The sequence below is a fragment of the Cataglyphis hispanica genome, chromosome 16 (assembly GCF_021464435.1).
Source record: "Cataglyphis hispanica isolate Lineage 1 chromosome 16, ULB_Chis1_1.0, whole genome shotgun sequence".
In the NCBI taxonomy this organism is placed as follows: Eukaryota; Metazoa; Arthropoda; class Insecta; order Hymenoptera; family Formicidae; genus Cataglyphis; species Cataglyphis hispanica.
The window spans coordinates 1836182-1864179 of record NC_065969.1 but is presented as its reverse complement, the minus strand read 5'-3'; the positions used below and the strand labels follow the sequence as shown (position 1 = coordinate 1864179).

The following is a 27998-nucleotide window of genomic DNA, read 5'->3' as shown; positions in this document are numbered from 1 at the left end:
GGAAAGAGAGAGAGAGAGAGAGAGAGAGAGAGAGAGAGAGAGGGAGGGAGAAATTGCGAGTGTAAACAAATTGTGCCTAAGACATGCCATTGTGAAACGATACTACAATTGGGCAACGGAAAATAAAATGCTTCTTACAATTAATATTGAGCTTGAGAAATATAGAGAAAAAAATATGAATATATAAAGTAAAAAGAATTCGAAAGAAATGTCAATTTCTAATAATTTTTAATATCACTTTAGTGTCATTTCTTGTTTCAATAATATGTAGAATTTTGTGTAACACACAAGCATTCACATCTAGATATTTCAAGACGTAAACGTAATAGATGTAATTTGTGAAATCAGAGCACAAAATTTTGATAAATCTATAAAAATATATTCATGCTTTTCCTTCTAATTGAAAGTTTATTAGCTATTTTCTCTATCTTTTTCATCTTTATAAGTTTCTCTTCAAAGGATTATCGACTTTATCTGTCTCTCTATGACTTTCTGGCTCTCTCAAGCACGCGTTTAAGTCTAAAATTACTTACAATACGATATTATTTAGCGTAACTTTAATTATTCATTTAACTAACTTTAATATTAAGATTCTTTTTTATCGATCCAGTTGGACTGCATTATTTAGGATCGAGGACTGTATGTCCTACAAATTAGGCACATGTTTCTTTAAGGCACCATATTCTAATTCTTCTCTTAGTTTCTTCTCCGAATTTACCTTTAAATCGTTTAGTTGTGTTATACGGCAAAAAAAGTGTATATTTATATATTTTTAAATTCGTAATTATTGAAAAGTGTTATAAAAAGACTGATGTCGTTTGTCATTTTGAGCAAAAGATTCATCGCCGACTTTTCAAATAAGATTTACCTTCATCTTGTTTGTCTTCAAATTCCATCTTCATATTTCTCGGCTCGCAAGAATTTTTGTAAAGATTCATTTCATTCATTATTGTAGTTTTGGATTAATCTAATAGGGTTACCGCGAGGACGTAGCAGTTCTTGATAGAAGCGAATCTCTCGCGATTGAAAGTGCAATCTCTCCAAAACTTTCGTTCTTGTTCCAGTGGCTCGAATTTAGCCTTATTTTTGAACTGCAACCGCGAATCGATGACAGACATCTTTTAACTGTGAACTAATCGCAGTTGACAATCGGATTGTCATAATCGCGCACCAGGACTCAGGTATTATTGCCGGGCGAAAGTGGCGGCGAGTTCGCGTCCCTCTGTTCCTCCTGGACGCTCCCCGGCCTGCTGGCCGTGCTGCTCGACCTCGAGCTGAGATTGTCCCGGTCGCTAAAGTACGACGAGTCGCCCCGTTTCTCCTCCAGCTGGAGTTGCTGCTTGTCGTTTCTGAAGTCGTCGGTGGCGTGGCCCAACAGACCGGGGAAGTACGGTATGGCCTGTCGTTGCGAGGTGATCTTCCCCATAAAACTGCGAATCTCCTCGAAGTAGGAATCGTCGGTTCTGGGAAGCTGACCGTGATACCTCGATCTGACTTCGTCCAGTATCGTAGGACCGTCCGCGTCGTGCTTCTTCAAGTGCCGATCCAGATTGGTCTGCTGACCGAAGCATCTCTCGCAAAGAGGACACTTGAAGGGTTTCTCCTTGTTGTGGATGTTCCTGACGTGACGCTGGAGATTACTCGAGATGCTGAAACTTCTCTCGCAATACTTGCATTTGTACGGCTGCTCGCCGGTGTGCGTTCTAAGGTGTCTCGTTAAATTCGCCGATCTCGGAAAGACCTTGCCGCAGAATTTGCACGAGTATCTGTCCTTGGGCTTGAGACCGGCTTGCATACTGATCGAGTAGGGTGACAGACTGGAGCTCTGTTGTTGCGGCTGTTGCTGCTGTTGCTGCTGGTGCTGCTGCTGTTGTTGTTGCTGCGTATGATTCTGCTGTTGATGCTGTTGCTGATGTTGACTGCCAGCCGGACTGATGGCTCTTGCCGCCAATTGCGAGGAGGAAGGGGAGGAGTTGGTGGACGACGAGAATCTGTTGGGCGGCAGAGGTACCATCGTAGGCAGCGCTCTGACCTGGATCTTTGGCAGATCGGGCACCGGCGAGCCGTGATGATGCGACCTGTACATCGCCTCCAGAACCAACGGGTGTACCGCGTGATGCTGAGGAAATAGCACCGTGTGATAAGGCAGACTGCCGCCCGGACTGTTCTGATTCAACACCTCGATCTCGTTCTGATTCTCGTCTCTGAGGTGTTCCTTCTTGTGATCGACGCGAAGATCGAGCGGCTCGCAGTCGACATCGTCCTGATGATGGGGCTGGGGTGGTCTGGCCGCGGGACTCATGTGCGGCTGTTGCTGATTCGTCGGGCTCGACAGGCCACGGCCGTGACCGTGACTTAGATCGTACGGCAGCTCCTCGACATCCGGCACGCGGACGCTCAGGGGATAAATGCTGGCTTGCTTCGGGCTTATGTGGCCCGGCATCTTTCTCGGACTCGAGTCCTTCTCCCGCATGGCTGGAGGATACTTCGGGTCGTGCAGCAACGTCGGGGACAAGGTAATGCTATCGAGGTAACCGCTCATCACACTGCCTCTGTCACTCGGTCTTGCTCCTGCTCTCCACTTGGAATGATCTAAAATGTAAAATATTGCACGTTACCGTTAATAAAGTTTCAGAGAAACTATATTTTTAATCTTAAACTTGTTTACAAGTAATGTAAACATCATATCTTTCTGATATTAATATATATACAGAATATCTCCTAATATGACACAAGCGGAAAAATAATAATTTTACATGAAAAAATAAATCGCAAATGTATAATAAAATTTGTTCATAGAAGGTCTTTTTTACAAAGAAAAGAACTGACATTAAATAATGTAAAAATAATGTAAAAAATGAGTAACATATCTTTTTAAATTTAAATGACTTAAGATTCTATAATCTAACAAATAGCGGATCTTTGATAACTAATTAATGTGCGTGTGTGTGTGTGTGTGCAAAATATACAAATTATAAAATTATAGTATTAATATATAATTTCTATGCCTGATTTAAAAGCATGATAATATTATACGCTAAAAATAAAATGAGTTGAACCAATTTAAATTTAAAGCAATACTCCTTGGTTGAGCGATGATAAAATTCAGATTTGACAAGGCAACGGTAGGAAAAAAGAAATGAAAAATATATTGAGCAAACGTAGACGGTGTCAAACAAATTTTAAGGTCACGCCCGATTACGACATCCGAAACGTCAGTCAAAAGTTATTGAATATACCAATCTGTGGCATCGTCAGATAGACACAACCGATTATTAGAGATACGTATCGCGCGTAACATCGAGCGGTTGACAAGCGAGCCACGCCGCTTGTGCTTCATAAATCAAAAACCTATCGTGCGTGCTCACCTGGCTTTCTTTCTTACCGCTCGCGATAGATCAGATCACGAGCGAGGCGAGAGAGAAGAATAGAGGAGCATTATAGGGCCGCTAGAAAACGACGCGATTTGAAAACATTAGTGAAAGGATCTCTCTTTCTCTTTCTCTCCGTTTTTTCTTTCTTTTTTTTTCCTTTTTTTTCTTTTCCTTTCTCTATCGACATCGACATCATCGTTACTTGATCGCGGCGCGAAAGAAGCGGTGAGAGATAGTGAAAAAGAGAGGGGAATGTAACGGGACTCGATAAATCAAGGCATCAATCGCGTTTGTGATAAATGTGTCTTCGGCCCGAGGCAATACGGCAAGGATTTTAGAAGCCGAAGAAATCGATCTCCCGGGCAAATCAAACTGCTCGCATTTTTACCACTTGACGTCAGACACGTCGGGGCTTGAGAAGAAAAAAAAAAATATATATATATATATATAGATGGAGTAGGAACACCTGCCAGATACGCAAGATATGTCTATCAGATTTTTGCGATCGCACATATTATGGATCATTGAATCGAATCTCGTTTTCTATCTGTCTGTCTTTCTCTCTCTCTCTCTCTCTCTCTCTCTCTCTCTCTCTCTCTCTTGCATTCTATCTCTTCGTTTAAATGCTTCTCCATTTCTTTCCGGCACGTGCTTCGAACTCTGTAGCGCCCGCTAATTGACAGAATTTTATTAATGGATCACCATCATACGCGCAATTAATTCTATCCGAGATTTTCTCGTCAGCGAATAAAGTTCTCCGCAAGATCTTCCGCGATATGTAACAAAATAATGATATATGTGTAACAATCCAATCAATATATTTGTAACACGGGGATAATTGGGTTATTGTGCAAGTTATTTTGGTATACACATATTACATCTGTCAAATGGATAACACGCTTTAAGAAAGAGAAAGTAAAATCTGGAGTAGAACAAAGAGAGAATTTAGAAAGACAAAAAAAGGATAAAATCTAACATCTAATTCTTTTTCCTTGATTTTACGAAGACACAATAAATATTTTTTCAATTCTGCTCGTTTCTGTCATATATTCAATTGCTGCAAAATGCAAATACAAGAGAAATGATTCGTAAGATTTAAAACATCTGGTTACATGTAGATTTTAAGAACATAAGTACTTTTTTAACTCCTGTTTCTTCTGTTATTCGCCCACCTACAAGTATTAACACGTTCCAGCTCGAAATATTTAATTTACAGAAAAGTAAAAAAAAAAAAAACAAAAAATTTTTCACCGATTATGCGCTTCGAAGATCGCTATTAAAACTCGACTGACAATGACGCAGCTGCGTTGAGATCACCGCACGATCTTGCGAGCGTTGATGTCTCCATCTGCGCATGGCGGGAAGGCAAGTATATTTTATCTTCAATCGCCACGTGCCATCGAGTTAAATGTAGAAACGCAAGAGGCTTCTATTGCAAATCGCAGACATATCTCGCCATGATTACATATTGTTCGATTTTTTGAAAAGGAAGAGAGAAATAAAAGGAGAGAGAGAGAGTGTGTGTGCATATTTATAATAAAAATATAAAACATAATATAAAGTCACAAATTATCCTATTCAAAAAATTCTATTAAAAAAAAAATGAAGAATAAACTTTAAAATGCTTTTTTAATTTTGTCTACGATGATTTTTCGTCGATATTCGGTTTAAAAATAGCCCAATTTTTAGGGTATGAAAAGTGTTCTCTATTTTTATTTGAGTAGTGTATATTAATTTTTCAATAAATATTGATATAAAAATTATCATAATGATTAGAGAAAAGAGAAGAGAGTAAGAAAAAATTACATGTTATATAAATTGTTTTCTAAATATACTTTAATATAAATTATCAAATAATAAAATTTTTAATATCAAAATTCTTTAATATAAATTATTTAAAATATTTAAATAATAGTATAATAAATATATATAAAATTAATATGGTGTGTTACCATAAATGCGATATAATTCTATTAAAATAAAAGCTACGATATACAATTTATAGTGTAAGAGACACATATTATTCTCGATTCATGCTCATATAAATATTGATATGCATACACATGCGATAAAAAAAAATCTCTTAAGAGATGACGCAGATGTAAGCGATTAACGCAACAATTTAATAGTTTCTATTATCGAACCATAAACACGTCTGGATCTTGTAGATCACGATCATCGCTATTGATCGCCGGCACCGTCTGTTTTATGCTCGATCCAGTTTACAAACCAGAAACTAATCCTCACTCCTCGCCGCGGTTTGTGTCCACTTCGGCGAAAGAGAAACTCCGCTACGTGCGTTGTCAGAGCGGGCAGGTAAAGGCGGAAAAAGAGCGGCGACGCGTAAAAGGAGCGGACGCTCGCGCAAAAAGAGCACGCTTCGTTCAACTAAATAATAGTGAAAAGCGATAATTGTGGACGTCTCGCGACGACGGCGAGGATGCCATTTAACATGCAACTTAACCAGCGAACGAAGTCGAAAGTGTGTATTACCTGTTCGGCGCGGATGACGTCGATTTTTTCGCGCTGCAGAAAATGCGCCGCATTTTCGCGCGTCCCGAAGAAAGTGATAGTAGTAGAGCGTGTGTCGTCCGGCATGAGATCCGGTCGATTAAGCTCGATTTACATGTACTTTCCCTCGTGCGTTCGCTCGTGTAATAATAACTTTACCGTACCGGAGAGAAACTTTCGCGAGCGGACGCATCCTCGGGCGACGCCCTGTCAAATTCGGGAAGACGGAAATTACGGTGATAGGCGAGGGAATACGCTGGATCTCTCTTTTTCACTTTTTCACAACTTTTCTTATCGTAACGAATGAGTTAATTTTTGACAGAATATCTGCTCAAATCTTGTAAAAAAGATTTCTCGACTTTCCAGCTATTTTTGTTTAAAGTGACGAGTAAAGGGAATATAATATCACTAACAATTATAATTTTATCACTAAAAATTGCAATAAAAAATATTATATTTTATATTCAATATTTTGTTAAGACGTTGAATATAAACAAAGATATATATATATATATATATATATATATATATATATATATATATATATATATTTATAATATATTTTAAACACATAATTTTTTCACAACTTAGCTTATTTACTGTTTATAATATAAGAGCAAAGTTATCAAGAAAAGAATTTGTCCAAAAATTTTCCAAATTTCAATAAAAAGGAATTATTAGATTTTTTTTCTAGATGCAAAAAGAAAAAAAAATCGCTGAGAATTCCAAGTTTTGCATGTTTTTTTCAAGGAACAGATCAATATCGCTTTCCAATATAGTATCGACTATAATCAATGTATCGAATCAGCATTGAAGGAGCTCGTTTTCCGTTTTCTAAGAAAATCTTCGTCTGTCGGAATCTAAATGCTCAATTTATCTTTGACAGAGAAATATATGACGAAATGTAAAATCGAAAATAATCGAGAAATAGAATGTTGTCGGTTAGATGATTGATTCTTATCTAACGCAAACGCTTCTCGATCACCTTTTAATTAGGTTTGTTTTGTAAAAATATACATATTCTCCCTCTTTCTCTCGAATGTAGTTTCACCGAGAGTGAGTAATGTCCACGGGAAACGGCGGCCGGTTACGAGGAGAAAAATAAGAAGAGAGAGAAAGAGAGAGAGAGAGAGAGTGAGAGAGAGAGAGAGAGTGAAAAAGGGAACGCGCGGTCGGCGGAAAGACTGACGTTTGTTACGTGAATCGAGCTCGGGGGAGACTGACGTTTCTCGAGATCTGCCGAGATGCTGCGATCACGATCCAGTTTTCGGTTTCTAGAAAGTCGGGATGAGTCCGGGCGTGGTTTGTCTCTCTCTCTCTCTCTCTCTCTCTCTCTCTCTCTCTCTCTCTCTTCCCGCTCCCGATCCGTCTCCCTGTTTCTTCTCTCGCTACATCGTCCTTGCTGGTATGATTTCTCTGCCGACATTCACCTACGTGTAGTGCGATAAGTGCTTCTTCAGGGCCGCATGTACCGCAAGGTATTATATGCGATGTAATCCTTTATCGGATATCATTTGTTTTATTAAATAGAGAGAAGAATTATGTATGTCTCAAATATAAATCTAAATTCATCTAAAATTAAATGAATTTATATTTATACATAAGTGTACACGTATTTTTTATTTTTTATTATATTATATATATATATTCTCTCACTAACTTTCTTATTTTTTAAGAAATTATTGAAGATATTAAAATAAATTTTTTTTTTTTTTGCAAATTTCATCGAATAAAGAACTCTTACATATTAATGGAGAAAATTTTTAGAGAAAAGCAAAAAGAAGAAAGGTAACTGTAAAACTTTTAATGAAATGATGGTTAAAGTCTTATGTAATCTTAAAGCTTTAATTAATTTGGATACTTTTTACTCGAAACATTGACGTATTTGAATATTATATAAACGCGTGTTTATTTTATTGTCATTAAGAAATTACTGTCAATTGTTTTAAATATTTATTAAAATACATAAATAAATTACGCTTTTAAAATACAATAATTTTCTGATTAAAACAAAATTATTACGAGCGCTCCTGTAAGTGCACATAAGAGCTTTTAACTGCTGTTTTATTTAAAATTTTCTAACATTGCCGCTCTTCTTTTATCCTCTTTACAATAGAATTAAAATTTTTTTTTGTCAGATCGTTTCTTTGAGAATTTCAAGCGCGATGATTATTTTCACTTTAATTAATCCCCGCGTGTAACAGGATAAACGTCGGTCATGTAACGCACATTTATCCACTTGTTATCCAAACGAGGCACATCCCTGGGTCGCTTGTCGTGCACGAGAAAGATTTTAATCGGCCGCTTTTTTTTCTCGCATATGACGTAATTCCTCTTTCTTCAGTCGCGCGAAGAAAGAGAGTAGAAGAGTCGAGCCAAAAGAAGGAAGCAGCAATTTTCTTCTCGCGTACATATATTGTATATACAATAATAGACATTTCTTATGGCTGGAATTATTCTCTTATAATAATCCAAAAATTACTCGAATATTGCGCGACCTAAATTTCACCATTGCAACTGGTCGCTAATATTTTCTTTCCTTTCGAAAACTTAATATTCATGTCCTCTCATCATGACGTTATTATAAGAATTACCAATAATAATAATGCTTGCGAAAAATTTAAAATAATTTTCTGATATATTTAAGCGTAAATATACAGGGTGTAATTTCTTCAATGGAACCCCCATTTTTTATTGCATATTCTTATAGCTTATCTCGAGAGCTTTTCAAAACACTATAATATATTTTTTCATTAAGAATTTTTTGAGTTATTTTGCATCTTAATCTGACATATTTTAATATAAAATATAAAATATCTCAATGTCAGATTAAGATACAAAATAATTCAAAAAATTCTTAATGAAAAAATACTTTATTATAGTGTTTTGGAAAGCTCTCGACATAAGCTATAAGAATATGCAATAAAAATAGAGGATTCCATTAAAAAAATTAAAGGTGTCCTTGACTTGACCTTAACGATGCCATCCAAGGTCAAACCAATGACACCATCTTATGTTCCCCTCAAAACCATACAATTTTTTTCAAGATGTTTTTCTCTAAAATGCTTAGTTTTTGAAAGAAAAGGGGTGATCCACGACACCCTGTATAGTGTGTTTTTTTTGAAGCAATAAAATTTTCTTTTTTTTTCCCTCCCGAGTGGAGGTAAATGTGCATCGTCGTCGTTTCAATCGGCCATTTTTTTCTCCGACAATTTCCTCCTCCCGTGTCTTTCATTTGCATTCCAAAAACGGCGTGTGAGAAATTGAAGAAAGGGAGAAAATAAAGGAGCATATCGATCTGCGCGTATCCCTTTTTTCGCTCTGCGGATCCACGTATGGGGATCTTGATCGTTCCCATCGATAAGCCAGCCAAGAGGTGCCGGCATTTAATTACGACGCGCGCTCGCGCCGCTTTAAGGTACCGCCCTGTCGGGGAGATAAAGTGCGTCGCACGTCGCTAAATTGATATATTGCGCGATGCAAAAATATTACTTTCGAGTCTGCGAGAGACAATTGAAAGAAAAAAAATTCGTTGATCGAACGTGTATACGAATATATGCGGACACGTAATTATTTTGACAGCTTTTATAAATGAATATAAATGACTTAGAGTGTAGACATTTCTTTTTAATTCAATAATCTGTTCTTTCTTTTATTAAATTCAGAAATATATGTGTGCGTGTGTGTGTATGTGTGTGTTCTTTTTTTGTTTTTATTTCTCTTGGCGTTTTGAATGTAGTAAGACATCTTCTGTATTTTTTTTCTTTAAAATTGTTTAAATCGATTATAATAATTGAGAAAATATATTTTTTGAATTTTTATAAAAACTTTTTCAATTTCTATGGAAAAATTAAAAAGAAATTCTTTTTTAAATATAAGTTTCTCTGGAGAATATATAATGCAATTTTAACCGCATGTTCTTCTCGTAAGAAATCACAGGAGAGTGCAAGTGCATCATCTCTTGCACTCGCTGCTGATACTTCTACCATTATATGATACTAGACATCTTTCTTGTCCAATTACCTTATTACTGCGCGGCTCTTTATAAACTTGTGAAATACAGCGTGTAATGGGAAAAACTGACCACTCTAAAGAAATATATATTCATTATCTTGAAAGTGAGTAGATAGTTTTGCCTGCTTCATCTCTCGCGTCTCATTATCATTATCTCATTATCATTATCGTGTTACTGCCAGCAACGAGCACAGAAGATTTATCTTAAATTTAATATATATTATATAGCTTGTTCCAAACAGTCCACATAAATTTTTGAGTTAATTTAATATAATATGGATAAGTTAAATGATAACTTTAATACTACGTTAATATTTTAAATAACACAAAATAAATGTAAACTTCACAGTAATTTAAAATAAATTTTGTATAAAATCAGAATTTTTAATGATAAAATTAATTTGGAAAAATGTTATTGACGGTCTGTAGTCACTCTCACTTCTACTGTAGAATAAAATCAACATTTTCTGTATATTTTAACATAAAATAAAAATCCTGTCACTAATAATACAAAACATATCTATTGTATGAAAATTAAAAATATCTAAATATTTTTACCCTTTTTTTTTAGTTGTTTTAATAATTTAACATTTGAGTTCAATTAACGCAACAGCAATATGTTAAGTTAACAGATAAACATGTTAAATATATTTAACAAAAAACTTTGAAATTTTATTTTTTAACAAGAAAGCACAAATTTTCCAGCTACATATCCTATTAGTCTTTTAAAGAGACGACGTAGCACGATCACGTAACGCCCGAGTCTTTTTCGTAGTCGCAGAAGAAAGAAAACTCATTACGCGAAGCGCTTGAGTTTATCGGGCTCATTAGTCGCTATGATTCATCGGAACGCGTACGCGATGGGCCGTTCGGTGAAAGGATGTAAACAATGGATACAAAGGATATTCGCACACACGCGGATCGAATCATTTTACCGGCGATTAAAGCCAGGAGCACATAGATCTGCGTAGCACCTTTCCAGCGGACAATCGTGTGAAAATTTCAATTTAAATTCTCGGGAAATTTGCAGCGGCCATATAAATTCAAATCAATAGAGAGAAAATCTCAACAGTTTATTGAAAGCTTTAGAAAAATAAAGATTCAATATTTGAAAATATCTACTGGATAAAAAGGGACGATTGCTTACATAGCGTCACTTTAGTGATTTATTTTTTATTTCTTTATAGAAACATGGAAAAAAATAAATGAGCATAAAATATAATATATTCATACAATACTTAATATTTTTCAGAATTACTTAAATAAATAAATATATACATATATTACAAAAGAATTATATTAAAAATATAGAAAATATATTATAAATATATTATAAAAAGATTATATTAAAAATATAAAAATATATTATAAATGTATTATAAATTAAAAAATTTATTAATAATATTATTAATTAATAATATTAATAGTATTATAAATGAAAAATTAATTTAAAAATATAAATTAAATAATAATTAAAAAATTATTACGCTTTTAAAGAGACGACGTATACTATAAAAAAATTGTTATATTAAAATAAATCTAAATATTCGAACCGGAACTTGAATTATTTTCATTTTCAACGCCGATTAACGCCTTTCAACAGGTGACAAACAATTCGCGAAGGAAATGCGCGCGGTGAAAGGTCCTGTGGCTTTCAAAAGGCGTCACGCATATCGAGAGAAGTTGCGGAACGTTTCAACTTTTAAATGTTGCTCTCAGTTCGGCCGACATCGTTCATTATTATTCATGGATCTCGCGGCGCTGCGAGGCGCGGCGCGCGAATTAATTCGCCGACGATTGTATTGTGTGTCGGAAAGTGTACGCGCGTATGCATCGCCGATTATTATTTATGATTTCGCGGGTCGGTATAAAAGGCCCGAATGCGTGTGTCCTCCGGGGGGATACACGTGCGCGGTAGTAGTCCACGTGCGCGGCGCCCACGCGCGCGTGTCTCTCGCCTCGTTTCTTTATGTCATTGCAGCCGGTAGCCTTGCCAATAACGCGTGCAATTCGCATTGTATAGTCGCGCCCGCTCGTAAATACAGTTCCTCACCAGAGTGTTCGCTTCCTGGAAAAGCCCGAGATTTTCATTTCCTTTTCGCTAGAAGAACTCGGAAAATTCTCTTGGAATTTTGTCGGAACTCGAGAAATTAAAAAAAAAAAAAATTTTTCTTTCGTTAAATAATTTTACTCTTGCGTGCGAAAATTTTTTTTACATCAAATAAATATATTTTGTTGATTGATTGATTGATTGAGTCTCGAGTCAAGATTTACACGCAATCAATTTTCCGCACGATATAATTACTCCCCTCCCGTAGATAAGGCGGCAGGATAGATGGATATTTGCACGATAACACGATTATATAAGGAGTATCGTATTATTATAGTTTGAACAGAATCGCGCTTGTTTGAAAACGTGCGTACAGATCAAAGCAAGTTGTGTATATACGTCTCTCTCTCTCTCTCTCTCTCTCTCTCTCTCTCTGTAGATCAATATTTATTATTTTTAGCACGTGTTTTCCTTGACAGGAGGAAATTGAGCTAATAAATAAAAAATCCAATATATATATAAGTGTATCTTTGTGTCAAACTGACAAACATATTAATTCACTAGTGATTTATAATTCACCAGCGATTGCGTGCACATCCTTAAGCGTACTCTTCTTTGCGCTTCAACAGAGAAGAGGCCGTTTAAGAGGCAGTCTTTAAGAGATCGGTCTTGTATTTCTTCTTTATTTTTTTATTCGCACTCTCTCTCTCTCTCTCTCTCTCTCTCTCTCTCTCGATGTCTCGATGCGACGAGAGATTTGTGAATGTTTCGCGCGCGTCGGAATGAATTATGCGCGTGTCGCGCACAAACGTGTACGCATGTCAGGGCATTCTTTTTCCTACGAAAGTAAATTAATGGCTCTTTAATCTACCGGCGATGTTGCGCGTAAACCGACAGATGAAAGACGGTGCGTGACGATCGCAGTCAATCTATGTAAATCGACGGCCTGGCTTCTTGCAAGTGGAAACCGGCAGGCCTAGGACGGACTTATTCGGAAGAGTAACTTGCCTTTTACGCGCGAAGGATCTCGCGCTATATTTATCGGACGCATTTTTCTGCTCTCTCTCCTCTCGATGAAAAATAAAAATTTAACTCCATGTAACTCGATTAATTATATTAAAGACAAGCTTCTTTAATTGAATAGTCAAACGGCGAAGGTAAGTGATAAGATGATATGGCGATTAAAAGAAGAAGAAAAAAAAAGAGACACTTCAAATTTCATGATTCGTCACGTTTCATAGAGACCTCGCCGAACGATCATTAATCTTGGAGATCTGTCGTCTCATTTACTCGGAAGCACGCATGCGAAGCACATCAACGGCCTTATCGGCTACTATATTTTTTCTCTTTTTCGTGCTGAAACTGATTAAGGCTCATCCGGCTATTTTTACGTAGTCGGTGGCCTTAATAAGTGTCATGAAAGGAAACAGAATATTATCATTGGCGAACGAAATCCTGCTTTCAAGAGAATAGCGTATCATCCTTCAATCACATTTGGATTATTTTTTCTTATTCCATAAAAGTATCAAAGATAGTAAAAAAATGAATTATTAAAGCCTATGCCAAAAAACTATGACTTCTGGAAGTTATTAAAATTAATTTTTTTCTAGAAAAATAATTCCATAAAAAATAATTCAATAATATATGAGATTTTTAATAAGAATGTATTTTAATAACATGTTCAAATATAATTATTTTAAATAGATTTTCATAAAAAAAGTTAGTAATATTTTGGATATATTAGTTTTCAAAAAATATATTTTTATTAAACTACGAAAAATAAATATATAAATATATAAAATAAAAATATAAAAATAATATCAAACTAAAAATATAGTTATATAAAAATTTAAATATATTTATACATATGTAAAATTATATATATTTATATAAAAGAAAACAATATATATATAATCTTATCTGCCTTAATTGCTCGTAAGAGATGACTTTCGAGACACAATAAAATCATTTATACAAGAGCGCATTACGAAGAGAATTTATCATCGTCTCGCAAAAAAGAAGTGTCGAGGCTATTACGTAATAAAACTCCGTCGCTGTTATATCGCGAGATTGTCCGTTTCGGGATTGAGCAACGATGAGCGATCTCTGTCCGAGCGAAACCGACTTCCATCTCGCGAATTTTTTACGCGTTTTTCCAGCCGACTAAGTCCACCAAGATATTAAGGAGGAGGAAATCGGCATTTCGGATTCGCCGACGATTTTAATGGCGCGATTGCGATCGCTACAATTCGTCGATTAAGGATTTCCTTCTCACAATATGTAACAACGTATCCGCGGAATTTCAGGCGCGCGCGCGCGCGCGCCTGAACTGACATATCTCGATATCCAATTTTCTACATATTACAATTTTCTCCACCAATTTATTATGATTTAGTTACGAGTTTTCCTCCATGATGGCAAAGCGAGCCGATGCGGAATCCCGCATCTATGCTCCTAATCGTAAAGCAAAAAACAATTTCGTCGAATTCCGCGTTACTCTCATATGTGAAGCCTGTTATATAAAAAGATGAATGATTACTGTTAGTTGAAAAATTTGTTTCTTTTTTTTTTTTGTTGCAAAAAGTATGCCGGTTAAAATTTTTATGTTGAATATTTAACACATTTATGTATTAATTTAACATATTGCTGTTGGGTCGATTGAACTCAAATGTGAAATTATTAAAACAACTGAGAAAAGCCGTAAAAGTAAAAAAAGAAAATTTATTTCAAATTACTTTACATCTATTTTGTGTTGAATTATTAACATTGGTGAAATTAATGTCACCACTTAATATACTCATATTATGTTAAATTAACAAAAAGAGAGAGCAAGAGGGAGAGAGAGAAAAAGAGAGAGAGAAGGATGTAAATTTCTGATAAACTATTTTTATATGTGTGATTATAGATTTTTAAAATTTATTTTTTCTTTCTTTAAAGACTACTTACAATGTGATATTGCATTCAATATTGAAAATAAAGAGAACGTTCACGCACAATTTGCGTTGAAAGCGGAAAAGTTAAGGTTTCGGCCGTAATTTTCAGCCGCATTTTCGAGGTATTAACAAGCTCCTGCGCCACACTTAATTTTTTTTTTGCTTTCGTATTGCCTCGATTTTATCGAGAGGCATTCGCCGGGCTAATTAATTGGAAAATTCATTTTTAACATTTTTTTTTTTTCATTTATTTCACATATTGATAATTAACGTTTTCTCCACATTTCTCGTGCAATTTTTTTTATACAAATAGCCAAATAGAAATTGAGGAAGGACGAGAGGAGTGGTAGGAGTGTCTTAAATTATTTTCTAGAAAAAAAAAAAAAAAAAATCACAAAAATACAATCGCGTTAATTGTGCCGGAGAAACTGAATCTCTAAATTTATAAGTTCTAATCGGTTCGTACATCCGGATAAATTCCAAGCGTTATAACACCGAGGAACGTACACATGCGCGCGATAGAACATCTGTGTCCGGTCTTGCTTATAATATAGTTTCACATTTGGCAAAAAGTTGCCTGTGATAAAAATCGGCTGTGAAAGTATATTGATACAACCTGCGGCCGCGGATAGCAGGTAGGTGCAACATCAAGATCCATCGCAAATACCCCACGAGCCTTTCTCGCGAATTCTACAGCATCTTTCCGCTCGCTTTTTCGAGCCGCAATAATTCGTCGGGGAACTGCGGATTAGGATGACGATGGAGCGAAAGGGGGAAGAGAGGGGGGGGGAAGGGGGGAGGACGAGGAGAGGAGGTGGAGGAACGACGAAAGGATTCTGGCGTAACAGTGATATCGAACAATTGGTTCCGCCATTAGACATCGATCATCATCAAGGCACAACAATTTTCTTAGTTCTGTTAACCGCGCTGAAAATGATTTCTAACCCGCTGGCGGATATCCGAGTTTGCGAAACTCCGATCGTTGGTATTAATGGACCGATGGGATTCTGAAAAGTATGAGCGGGATAAAAGTTTCCTGATGACATTCACAGTGGAAAATTTGTGTTCCCTTGTTAAAATATATTCGATAAATATATTAAAACTTTTATCTTTAAATATTCAATATTTATTTGTTAATTTAGGATTTAACATTTATTTAATTTAATATTTAACATTTGTGTGTTAATTTTTGAAGATATTGCTGTTGCGTTAATTGTACTCAAACGTTAAATTATTACGACTGGAAAAAAAAAATGCAAAAATGTACATCTATTTTTAATTTTACACAATAGATTATATTAAATATTATTAGTGATATTTATCTGTTAAAATTTACGGAAAAAATGTTGATTTTATTTTAATAAGCGCGAGAGTGACATTATCTGTTAAATTTAGCATAAATTTTTCAACTGTGTTGTGATTTATAGAAACCCGATTAAAAAATATATTTCTTGCAAGATACTTCTCATATAAATTTCTAATTAAAAAAAAAAAAGAAAAAGAAAAAGGTTAGAGAGTTGTCATTCAAATCTGAACAATTTTAATTGCTAATTTTGAATAATTCGACACACTTTATGTAATAATTATCTGTACAATTGTTATATTTCGAAAAGAAGGCTTTTCGACATTATTAAAAAATGACAATATTTATAACAAACATGTGTATAAATCACTAAAGTAATATACTATTTTGAGAAGGCGATATATTAATTCGAACGAATGTCAACTCGAATTTTGCTTCAAGCTTGAGCGATTATTCAAAATATAAATAACATTTCGTTAACAAGCGATTGTGATTTAAAAGGAGTGAAATCGACTGAGAAAACAAGAAGCGCGAGAGTGTAGAAAATAAACAGGGAAACGCCCGTGAGTGATGGCACATCAAGAGCGATGGACTGAACATATATAATTTAATTGGACGCTCTAGAAAGTGCCTTCCTAATTAATCGATTAGCCCATTATTAGTTTCCGTTAGCGAAACAGTGCAAATCGAGAAGTGCTGAGTATAAACATTTTTTTTTCCGTATGTATTGCTTTCCGTTATAATTAAAACAGACAAATATATAGTATCTATTAATATCCTATAAACTTTAACGATTTATATATATATATATATATATAAATTATTTCATTTAGAAAGAGGTCGATTTAAAATCGCACAAGTATGATTGAATTGCTGCGCTCTAATTAGAAAATTAATGATATTAAGAAATTAATAAAATGAATAAAAAAATAATTAATAAATATGATAGAATTATCAATATCATTTCTTATCGACAAAAAATGTTGAAGGGTCTACTTTAAAAAGTCAAAAAATTATTTTTCTTTTTACATTTTTTGAAAATATATCTAAAGAATATATTAAAATTTTATTGAAAAAATTTTATTGAAAAATTCGCAAAATTCACGGAGACTTATAAGACTTTAAATAGAATAGTCTGCGGGTTTTGAATTGGCGTGCAAAAATTTTAATGTGTTTTTTTGAAAACGCTGTTTCAAAAAATTCGATTGTGACGGATATTTTGGAAACCAAATAATCTCATATTTTTTTTTTAAAGAGGACATTTTTTGGGATATGTTAAATCTAAACAGAATTTAAAAAATTAATAGTTAATATTTTTCTAAGCTTGGAGAAATAAATTTCAACAAATTTCAAGTTTTTAATTTAAAAATTACACTAATTTGTTATTCTTCAATTTTCTTTAATAAAATTAGGTATTCAGTATTTTACAAATATCCCCTATGAAATAAAACTAAAATAAAACTAGATCAATTTTGTTCATTTCAGACAATTACACGAGAAACAATATGTCAACATTTTCGAACGCGCAGAGACTGGTGACGAAAAAGAGCAAAATATCTTTAAATTAAAAAATATTGATGCATTGTTTAAACATCAATAAAAATACATGTGAATGCAAAACAAAAAGAGTTTAGTTTCTATTATTTTTCAAATAAAAATATTATAATTTTTTTCATATTGCCAAAGTAGATTATAAAGTCCTTAAATAAGCGATTAAAATATTTTATCTCCAAGAATACACAAGCTTAACTCGTCTTTTGCACAAAATAAAGCAGAATCGTCCTCGAATTTATGCGTCATTAATTTATCATATCGGTCGGGGCATGCAACTTTTACGAGTACATATACATTTTACGAGGGATCTCTTCGTTCAGGCAAATCACACACGAACTCAGAGGAATTTTATACACACGAACTCTCTCCCATATCGCGCATAAATATATACAGCGATCGGCCACGAAATCAGGAATAGATTTTCATGAATTTTCCTTCGGTCGGTTATTGCCCAGCCGTTGTGGCCTGATTCCCTTTCTTTAATCCCCTCCCTCTTCTTTCACCCATCCTTGCTTGCCGCCCATCCTCTTCCGCGATTGTCCCGTTCCTTCTTTTCATCTCTCTCTCTTTCTCTCTCTTTCTTTTTTTGTCTCTCTTTCTCTTCGTAAAAACACGTCTTTCTCATCTCCTCTCTCCACGCTCGATCCGTTCGGTCGCGATATTTTCGCCCAACTTTTACGCGACATCTCCGACTCCGTTTCCTCATGAAATATTGAACGTACGTACGACGAAATCATCGTTTGTTAGTCAACGCTATCTCTTCCGTCTCTCTTTTGACCCATCTTCTCTCTCTCGCGCCGGGCCCGCGACTATCTCCCGGCATTGTCATCCTCATTCTGTGGCCCATTTCTTTCCGACGACCTCACGTTTTTTTTTTTTTTCCTCGCAGTGCTTTCGCGAATAAAATACGTACGTAAAATATATCGAGGTATTTTTTTATGATCGAGATTACATTGTCATTTTTTTCGAAGGAATAATGCGTGATAAAATGTGATCGCTTTTGATTTATGAGCGAAATTAATTTTGAAGCGCATCTTTAAATATCTTACGTGTTTCTTATATTCATGGAAAATAAATATAAAAATTAAATAAAAAAATAAATAGAAAAATGGATAAAATAAAATAGAAAAATGCACAATTATGAAATTATTAAAAAAATTGTGCAAAATATTATTACAAGAAATGCCGCTGGCAGGGAAGTAAATAATAACGACGTAATTATTTTTCTTAATTAATTGAGATTTTAAGTTAGTGTATAGAATATTAGAAAAAAAATTGAGATCTATGAAATTGTTTAAAAGTTCATAAATTCACGGAGCAAAAAAGTTCTTTGTGTTCTCGTACATAAATTTTGCCATCGCTCTCGATAAATTAGATGCAAATTATTGTCGAATACATTTGATTTGCATTTACATTCGATGCATGAGTCCACGATCGTTTCGTTCGAAAGGTCGAACACAGCGAAAGATGTTGAAGATCAAAATTTTATCGCAGAAATAAAAAGAAAAGAAAAATAATAATAAATATCATTTTTTTTGTATTACGTAAAATCTAAATACTTTCAAATATTTCCTCCCCCTCCCCTTCCCTCCCTCTTGCCTATTAACACACAAAATTAATTATTAATTTTCGTAGAACTTGCCAAAAGTCTCCGCGAAATAGCTTTTGTAAGATATTAAAACCTATTACGATACGCTTAAAGAGAAAGAGGTCTAATCAATGTCTAAATTACAGGTGCCCCGGCAACCTTGGGGCGAAATGATACTCGGAGATATCATTTACAAGGCCGTCGCCTAATGACACACGAAACGAAAATTGGTGAAAGGATGCGTGGGATAATCTGGATCTCTCTCTCTCTCTCTCTCTCTCTCTCTCTCTCTCTCTCTCTCTCTCTTTCTCCGCCGGGCCTTTGCAAAGATTTTTTGCAATTTTAATGAGCAGGTAGATCGTTAATAGACCGCATCGATCGTGAGAAACATTTCCGTTTTCAGTTTGACAAATCGCGTGCAATATCCACTATCCCTCTATGTATGTATTCTCTGTGATAAATTGGAATAGATCATAGTATGTTTAGACAGCAAATAGATATTTTCGCGATATAATTAGATCCTCTTTCGCTTTCAACGCGCTAAATTGCGCAAGTTTCGAAACAAATTTTTCTCTTACTTTCTCTCACTTCATTTTCAATCTAACATCAGTTGATCAGTTTTGGCACTTTGATTACCCTCTTTCGAAACTATTTAATTATAGCTTTCTCCAAAGTTTTTCCTTTAAACCTCTAGGTCGAAAATCGTTTGTTTTCTATTTATTTTAGATAAAAATAGAGAGAGAGAGAGAGAGAGAGAGAGAGAGAGAGGGAAAGAGAGAGAAAGGGGAGGAGGCCTCTGTACAAACTTTCATATAAATTAAATTTATTGGAATCTTTTCAAATTTCTAAATAGGAGCACAATTTTGACTCGAGAATGATTAAAAAAATGATTAATGAGAGTAAGCAACAGAAATCATAGCGCACACATGATACCTATACACACTAATATCTCCTTCAATTTGTCGGATGACTGACCGCCTTAAGATGCTGGTTTCGATTTCAATTCATGATTATGTCCGCGTGTAACAATGCCAAGACAGGAGGCGGCTTGTCTCACAATGACGAGCAAGAAGTAACAAGTGTGTGCAAAGCATCCAACGATGATGGAGAGCTGATTAAGCAAATCAGAAACGCATCAGATGCGCACGCGATAAATTCTCATCCTTACCTTGCATTGTCAGAGAGAAGAAATTTTCAGTAGCGTCAGTTCGTCTCAATTTTCATATTTTTCTACAAAAACTCATATAATTTTTTTTTATTTATTTTTTATTTATTTTTTATTTATTTCTTATTTATTTTTTATTTATTGTTTTGCATCCTTTTTTACAATGTATATTTTAATTAAATTAAATTTGAGGATTTGGAGAATTGTTTTGTAAATTCATATTTATTGCAATCTTGATTTCTTTTTATTTTTGCTAAATTTTTGCGCATTAAATTTTTATTTAAAAGATTTAATAATATTAAACATTTTTGATTTCAAAAATAATCAACATAATGTAGATAGCTAAAAAAGTCATAAGTTCGTTTTTTACATTAATTTGGGCACCTACATTTTTTTTTATTAAATTAAATATTGCTGAATATTTATCCAGATGTACATTTAAAATAATATTCGATTAAGTAACGTAAAGCGAGGAGGTGAATCGCGAGATGAAATAAGAGGATCAACGTTTGTGTACGGGATGTAAAGCACGTATATATGCACACACACACACACACACACACATGTGGAATAATGACACATGTAGGTTCTGCCCAGCCCTTTTTTACGTCTTCGTTCACCATCACCTTACGCGATGTTATCGTCGTTCTTACATCACGAATGTAGGTTGTAGCCTCAAATTTAAATTTCCATCGAGGCGCTACAATTATCTCTCCGCGCTAGCAAGGTCGCCGGATTGTCCATTCGCAGCCGATGCAGTTTCGCCAAGGCTGACATTGTCGCGTTCATTACAATTAAATAACGAACGATGCTTCTTGTAACGTGGTTACCATATAGTCCCGCGTAAAAATGGACGAAAAGTTCATTATATAAAATTACCCGTTACACTTTCACAAGGTAAGAATGAGATTGCCTGTGCCTGACTGGATTTTCGCATTTCTTGCTTTGAGTAATTAATAAATATATAATTTTCTTAAAAAAAGAAATGCCTCGTCCTTATATGACGGTTTTACTTTGATGCAGATTATAAATGAAGATGGGGATAAAAAGGTATATACAAGTTCGACAATATAAACATTAACTTGGTCATGAAAGTGTCATATTTGCTTCGATCTCTCGTTGGGTGGATATTTTCGTTAGGATATAATAAAATTTCCCGCGTTTTTGCGTAATATTTTTCCCTCCAAACCAGTCTATAAAACGTCACGTCTGTGCACATTTTGAGGACCTAATTAATAATAATGAAGTCCGGAGAGAGAGCAACAAACGTCTTTTATAACCGATAGTTTTGGCGTGATGCGACATTACTGATGGCGGATTATATCTACAATTTCATGCAATAAACCGGTTTGCGCGCATATTTTCTCCGCAAATCGAGGAACAGTATTAAGTTGCAACTACTTATCGTTATCGATTCATGAATGCCGTTATCAACGAGATACACGGATAACATATTCAAAGCGTCTTATCGTAATTGCTCATTACATACAGTTGGAAAATTTATTTCTTCTTGTTAAAAAATATGTTGGTTAAAATTTTTGTGTTAAATATTTAACACATTTATGTGTTAATTTAACAAATTGTTGTATTAGTTAAACTTAAATATTAAATTATTAAAATAACTGAAAAAGGATGTGTAAAATTAACCCAATACACATATACATATTTTTAATTTTACAGATACGTTCTGTATTACGTGACAGGATTTATCTTTAAAATTTGCAGAGAAAAATATTGATTTTATTCTGTAATAAAACTGAGAGTGACTACAGACCGTCAATAATATTTTTCCAAGCTAATTTTATTATTAAATATATACGTTGATTTTACACAAGATTTATTTGAAATATTAGCATACTATTAATGTCATTATTAACATATTCATATTACGTTAGATTAACACAAAAATTTCTATGGATCGTTTCATATATATTAAATTGAATCCAAATTTGGCAACAGTTCGCAAAGTCGCATCCGACACTCCGCGAAAATCGTAAATTCCGAGACTCTTTCGAGATCCACGCGGATCCGTATTACATTAATCGTCTATCTGACAGGAGACGGAGTCTCTTAAACGGCAATGAATTAAACACAATGGCATTGCGATACTCGTCGAATTTAATTTAAAGGCAGCGAGCCCATTGTACGCGCGAGAATGTATAAATAGACGCGAAACCCACGCACCGCAGCTTTATACGCTACCGAAGATCTTGTCGTGAGACGAATTTACATTTACGGCTACAGGTATCCCCGTGAAAAGACTATTGAAATTGTTTCAATTCCCTCTCCCCTCCCTCCCACCCTTCCGCCCTTCTTAAGCAGCGTCTTATGTAAACACCTTTTCCGGGTGCGGTACAATTTGTATCACGCAGAGCGAATCCGTTTGTATGGCCAAAAAAATTCCCCTCTTCCTTTAGTTTAATAAATTTAAAAATTTTTTTGCGGATTTCGTTGACGGCTGACCCTACATATATAAATATAATAAAATATTAAATTAAACTATTAATAATATATAAACTATTTATAATCTTTTAAGAGACTTTTTTAAATTTTTTATAAAATTTAAGAAAACTAAAAAATTAAAGAATTTAAAGAAATAAAAGAAAGAAGTTTTTTTCTAAAAATGTTACGTATAAATAATATAATAAAAAAAGCGAACCCTTAAAATTGGGAATCTATTATTTTCTTTAAGAGTTAAGTTTTTACGTGAAAAAAATATTTTGTGAAATTATAGTTTAAAAAAAAAAGTACTATAAAAACAAAATTAAAAAAAGGGGAATAAAAATAAGTTTGTTTTCTGGAATCAAGTGTAATTTGCATTATAAAATGAATCCGTTTATGTCACAAAAAAAAGTACGCTTATTTAAATAATTTGTTTACAAGCATATGAATGGTGTTAAAAAATAAAATAATAAATAAAACCGTTACAGTCTTTCGATATTTAAAATGTCTTTGTTTCATTTTTTATAATTGAAGAAACCTTAAAAGTACAACATATAAAGATATAATGAACGAAAATAAGACTAATATTTATATCTAAAATCTTTTTAAAAGAAAGTTTTCGTGAAAAATACATTTCGTAAAGATATAATTTTTAAAAGAGAGAGAGAGAGAGAGAGAGAGAGAGAGAGAGAGAGAGACATTCTCTCTGTGAACAAGATTTACAAAGAAGGTATAAAGAAGAAGTAAGTTAAGGGGAGACTAAGGACTGCGAACATTTCTCATTGACTTTCTATCTTTCGATTTATGGAATTGTAACAATGAGCAATTTAATCGCAGATCATGGAAGACGCCGGTTGGTAGGAGATCACTGCGACAGAGAGATACTTAATGACCGGTACTCCGGCGACCCTATTGTCGTTCGGTGCCCGTTTTATTGCCGTTTGCGCCAATCCAGAAAGGTGAGGACATTGTTCGAACGTCTGGGAATCTCTCATGATTGTCGCGCTCTCTATATTCTCGTAATAGCCGCCGTATTCAAATACCGATCTGCCAACGCAGCTTGTATACATTTGCCCGGTTTGTTGAGCAACGTAAAAAAAAAAGAAAAAAAGAGAGATAGGAGGTCCCGATGTCGTTCGTGTAATATCGCTTGACACTGCCACATACTATTCGGTTTTGCAAGAATTGAATTGAAGGAATAAATGTACCGGGTATGGTGTCATTATACTTTTTTTAAGTTACATATTTAGCTCTATATATGATTTGATTCGCTTATATAGTGGCGGTATAATATAGTGGCTTTTTTATATTTTTATTATTAAATTATATACTTTATTATATATTTTATATATTTTATTTTTATATTATTTATTTATTTTATTATATATATATATATATATATATATATATATATATATTTATATATAAATTAAAAATTTTTTAATTTTTTAAAGCTAAATCATTAAATTAAATTTGAAATTATATTACTAATATTTTTTGCCATCCATAATTATATATTTATTTCCGTATCGCAATAAAATCTTGAGTTCATAAATTATTTTTTAATTTTTTAAAAATGTTATCTGTAAACGAGCATACCGAGTTTAATATTAAAGGAACAGTAAATATTAAAGTTTAATATTAAAGGAACAGCGCTGCTGATTTTATTCGACAGAGCCAATTTCGAAATACTTGACCCAATCAAAATATCTCAAAATATAATTTATTATTCATAAGCTCTCTATCTTCAAGTAGTTTCACACATATCCTCTCACACACCCACATATCTATATGATGATATAAAACTGCTGATAACCCAAAGAAAATTTCTAACAATTAAGCAAACTACAGTTTAATATTGTCAATAAAAGAAAGCTCAAAAGAAACTCATGCCAATTCACCTTCTTAAATTTTCACTAGATTTATTGATATAGGAGTTCCCGGATCATCCACAATTACTTTCACGCGAGATTCGCGTCCGACGTAATTTGTTGATTTATCACATTTGGACGGTCGGTGGGTGCGTCGAGACCGTTTTCTAACAAATTGCCGATAGCGAGACAGAGATGGATCAGGCGAAAACAGCGAGAGGAAGAAATAATGGAACGAGAAAGTCTTTGGTCACATCAGTTTCACGGTGTTGTTGTTAACAACGGTGACAAAAATCATGGTGTCCCGACTTACCTGTTATCAATTAACTGTTAAACCATCGTCGATTTACGGTAGCGTGTCTATTGCGTACTCGATGAATAATGCATCGTTGATATCTCGTTTATTCGAACATTCTGTGATCCATATCTCTCTTTATTCTTATGGAGAGTGTAATTTCAATACAGATAAAATTATAGGAATTTGATCTTAATTTTAACTATCTAAATAATGAATAATAATTCTATTTTTCTGATTTTTCATGTAGATACAAATTTTTGCATGTCAATTAATTAATATAAAATGTTTTAAATCCATTCTCTTTATACGGTCCATAATTCGAAGGAAAATTCAAGGGAGAATTCTATTTACAATTTTTTTTTAATTTTACTCAATAGAATCCTTATTCTGAATTTTGTCGCAAATTATAAACTGGTTTAAATTTTGGATAAATTTAGTTTAAACTTGGCACGTTTATGAAAATAAAACTTAATGTATGAATTTTCGAATAATTCAGTGGCACACAGCATAGACATCTTTGTATTTATATCATCTTAATGCAACATGTAATATTTTCATTGTTTTAATACAAATATATTTATATCAAGATCCCCTGCTTGTCTCGTGCATCGGGCAGTCTCACGTGTTCTCGAATGGGCGCAGTCGAGGCGTACGCCTGGGGGCACGTAAATTTATGAACGAGGAAACAGCAGAAACGCGGCGGAGCTGCGAACGCTAGCTTTTGCAACGTCTGCTTTCCGGCAGAACGAATCGTGATGTAAGGGACGTAAGAGCGTGGGCGAACTTTGCTTTTGCTCGACAAGAATTGCAAGCGCAGCTTCGAAACTGGTTTCGAACAAGTTTAGATGTTGTCCGATGTCCGTTTTTCGCGCGAGATGTCAAGACGCGAACTGTCACTGATCCCCCGTGACAGTGCCCCGTGGCGATCAATTCAATTCTGCACTTGCGTAAGAACTTTTTCAAGCTGCGTTCTCATGAGAAAATTCGCGCGATCTATAATTTCGCGAATATTTTATTATAAAATTGAAAGGAAACCTATCAGTTCCTTTATTTCTCAACTTGAAAACGTCCCAAGTTACTAATACATTATGCCCCCGGATATCCGAAATAATATATTCACAGCATAAATAAATTTATCGACGCCAAGCGCTTGGAAATTTCTGATACCGTAAATTGCGCGTCATTAAGGATAATGCAGCAGATAATGTTTACATTCTACACACTAATCAGCTCTAGTTACCGTCGTATTACCATATTTTCTCCGCGCGAGGTGAGCATACACGTCAGATGTAACACGGACGAGCCGTTAAGCGCGAGGTAACTTCCGTAATCACACTCTCGACTATGCGTGCACGTTCGATTGTCTTTATTCAAATGAAAGTCTCTTTCTCCGTATTCGCTTACTCGATGTTCCCGTTCGCAGATTATCGTGCCCGCGACACCTCGGATCCGCATTTCAAATGGGAGCTCCGTAATTTTACCGGGAGCGCGAGACGCCTGCGCTAAAAGGAGTATGAATCGAAATTTCGTCGACGACGAGCCGCAGCATCAACGAGAAAATTGCCCGGCGACACTCAATTAAGGGAGAAATATTATAATTTCAATATGATATAGAGATTAGAATCTTGAAACAATCGCGTCAATTGTCGTGGTAATTTTCATCCTGCAATTTTACTTACAAAGAGAAAGCAGGAATATGTACGAGATATTATATTTTTAACTAGTACAATTTTAGCTGCGTAATATAATGGATCAGATAAACTACAATATATATTTATGTTTCGAATTTTATCCATCTTATGAATTTTATTTTATTCATGTAAACTCCATCAACAGTTTTTCCAACAATGTCTGAATCTGTTCCACAATATTTCTGTGTATTTTGTTTCATGTTTTCACTATTTTATCAGCTTTATTAGCGATTTGATGTTGAATTAAAGCTATTAGTCCCAAAATTAAATTTAGATATTCTCCCTTGGATTCGTTGATGAATATCGAAAGTGATTTTCATAAATATTCAGAAACTCTACTTGGGATGTGGCGAAGAAAACGGGAAAAAAGAGAAAGAGAGTAAATCGTAAGTTGCATTACCTCTTATATGTCATTTCACAATCATAGTGCCGAAGGTGATAGCACTTCCTTTGATTCGTGACACTTTTCCATTTTTGCCCTGCTCACAACGCGGGCCCAAGATAGAGATAAGAAGGAAAAAGAGAGAAAGAAAGAGAGAAAGAGTCAGACAACACTAGGGAAAAGAGGAATGAAACCAGACGGCGGGGGATGGTGACAGAAGACCACTCGTTTGGCAACAACACACTATCCTCACACTCGAGATCACTCTTCCCTTCCTTCTTCTTCCTCGATCTTTCCACGTGCACGAGTTCTCCAAGTCGGCTCCTCTATGAGGATAAGGGATATCGAAACGTCCGCACGAACATTCCGTCAACTTTCGGATCGATCCTCAGTGATACACCCAACCGGAAGATCCTCGTTTCTGCTACACTTGGCGCGACCACGTGTTCGGATAACGGTGTCTCGATCGTTCCCGTTCAGGCACATACACGAGCGACCTATTGTCCCTTTTTCGATACCACACACACTACACACCTTGTAGACAACTTGTCGTTTCGCGAGGGAGGTAACTCTGTTTTTATTCTTTCTGACTAGAAGTCCCTTAATCGCGCTAAACAATGATCGATGATCCAAACGTCACCCAAACAGTTCTCTCGCGCAGCGAGAATCCGAGGGATTCACGGCACCGAATCCCAATTCGAACCTGATGTATTAGTGTCGCGCGTCAACAGGACGTGGGACGTTCTAACCTGTCAACGTTTCTCTTTCTCTCTTTCTTCGGGAATGACTCGGAAGGAGCTAACCACCGTTGCTCACCACCGT

General features: G+C 34.7%; 1 protein-coding gene across 2 annotated transcripts; it reads right to left on the bottom strand.

The window, feature by feature from the left end:
• Position 1: 1 nt before the first annotated feature.
• LOC126855591 (zinc finger protein 691-like) lies at positions 2-27998 on the bottom strand. Of its 2 annotated transcripts, none has more exons than XM_050603397.1 (2): positions 27195-27998; positions 2-2592 (listed from the first exon to the last, which is right to left on the bottom strand). In XM_050603397.1, exon 2 carries the CDS (start codon positions 2540-2542, stop codon positions 1178-1180), a length of 1365 nt encoding a protein of 454 aa, XP_050459354.1. In that variant the 5' UTR covers positions 2543-2592; positions 27195-27998; the 3' UTR covers positions 2-1177. The 2 variants fall into 2 exon arrangements, with proteins under 2 accessions (XP_050459354.1, XP_050459355.1); XM_050603398.1 differs by having other exon boundaries at positions 27430-27998.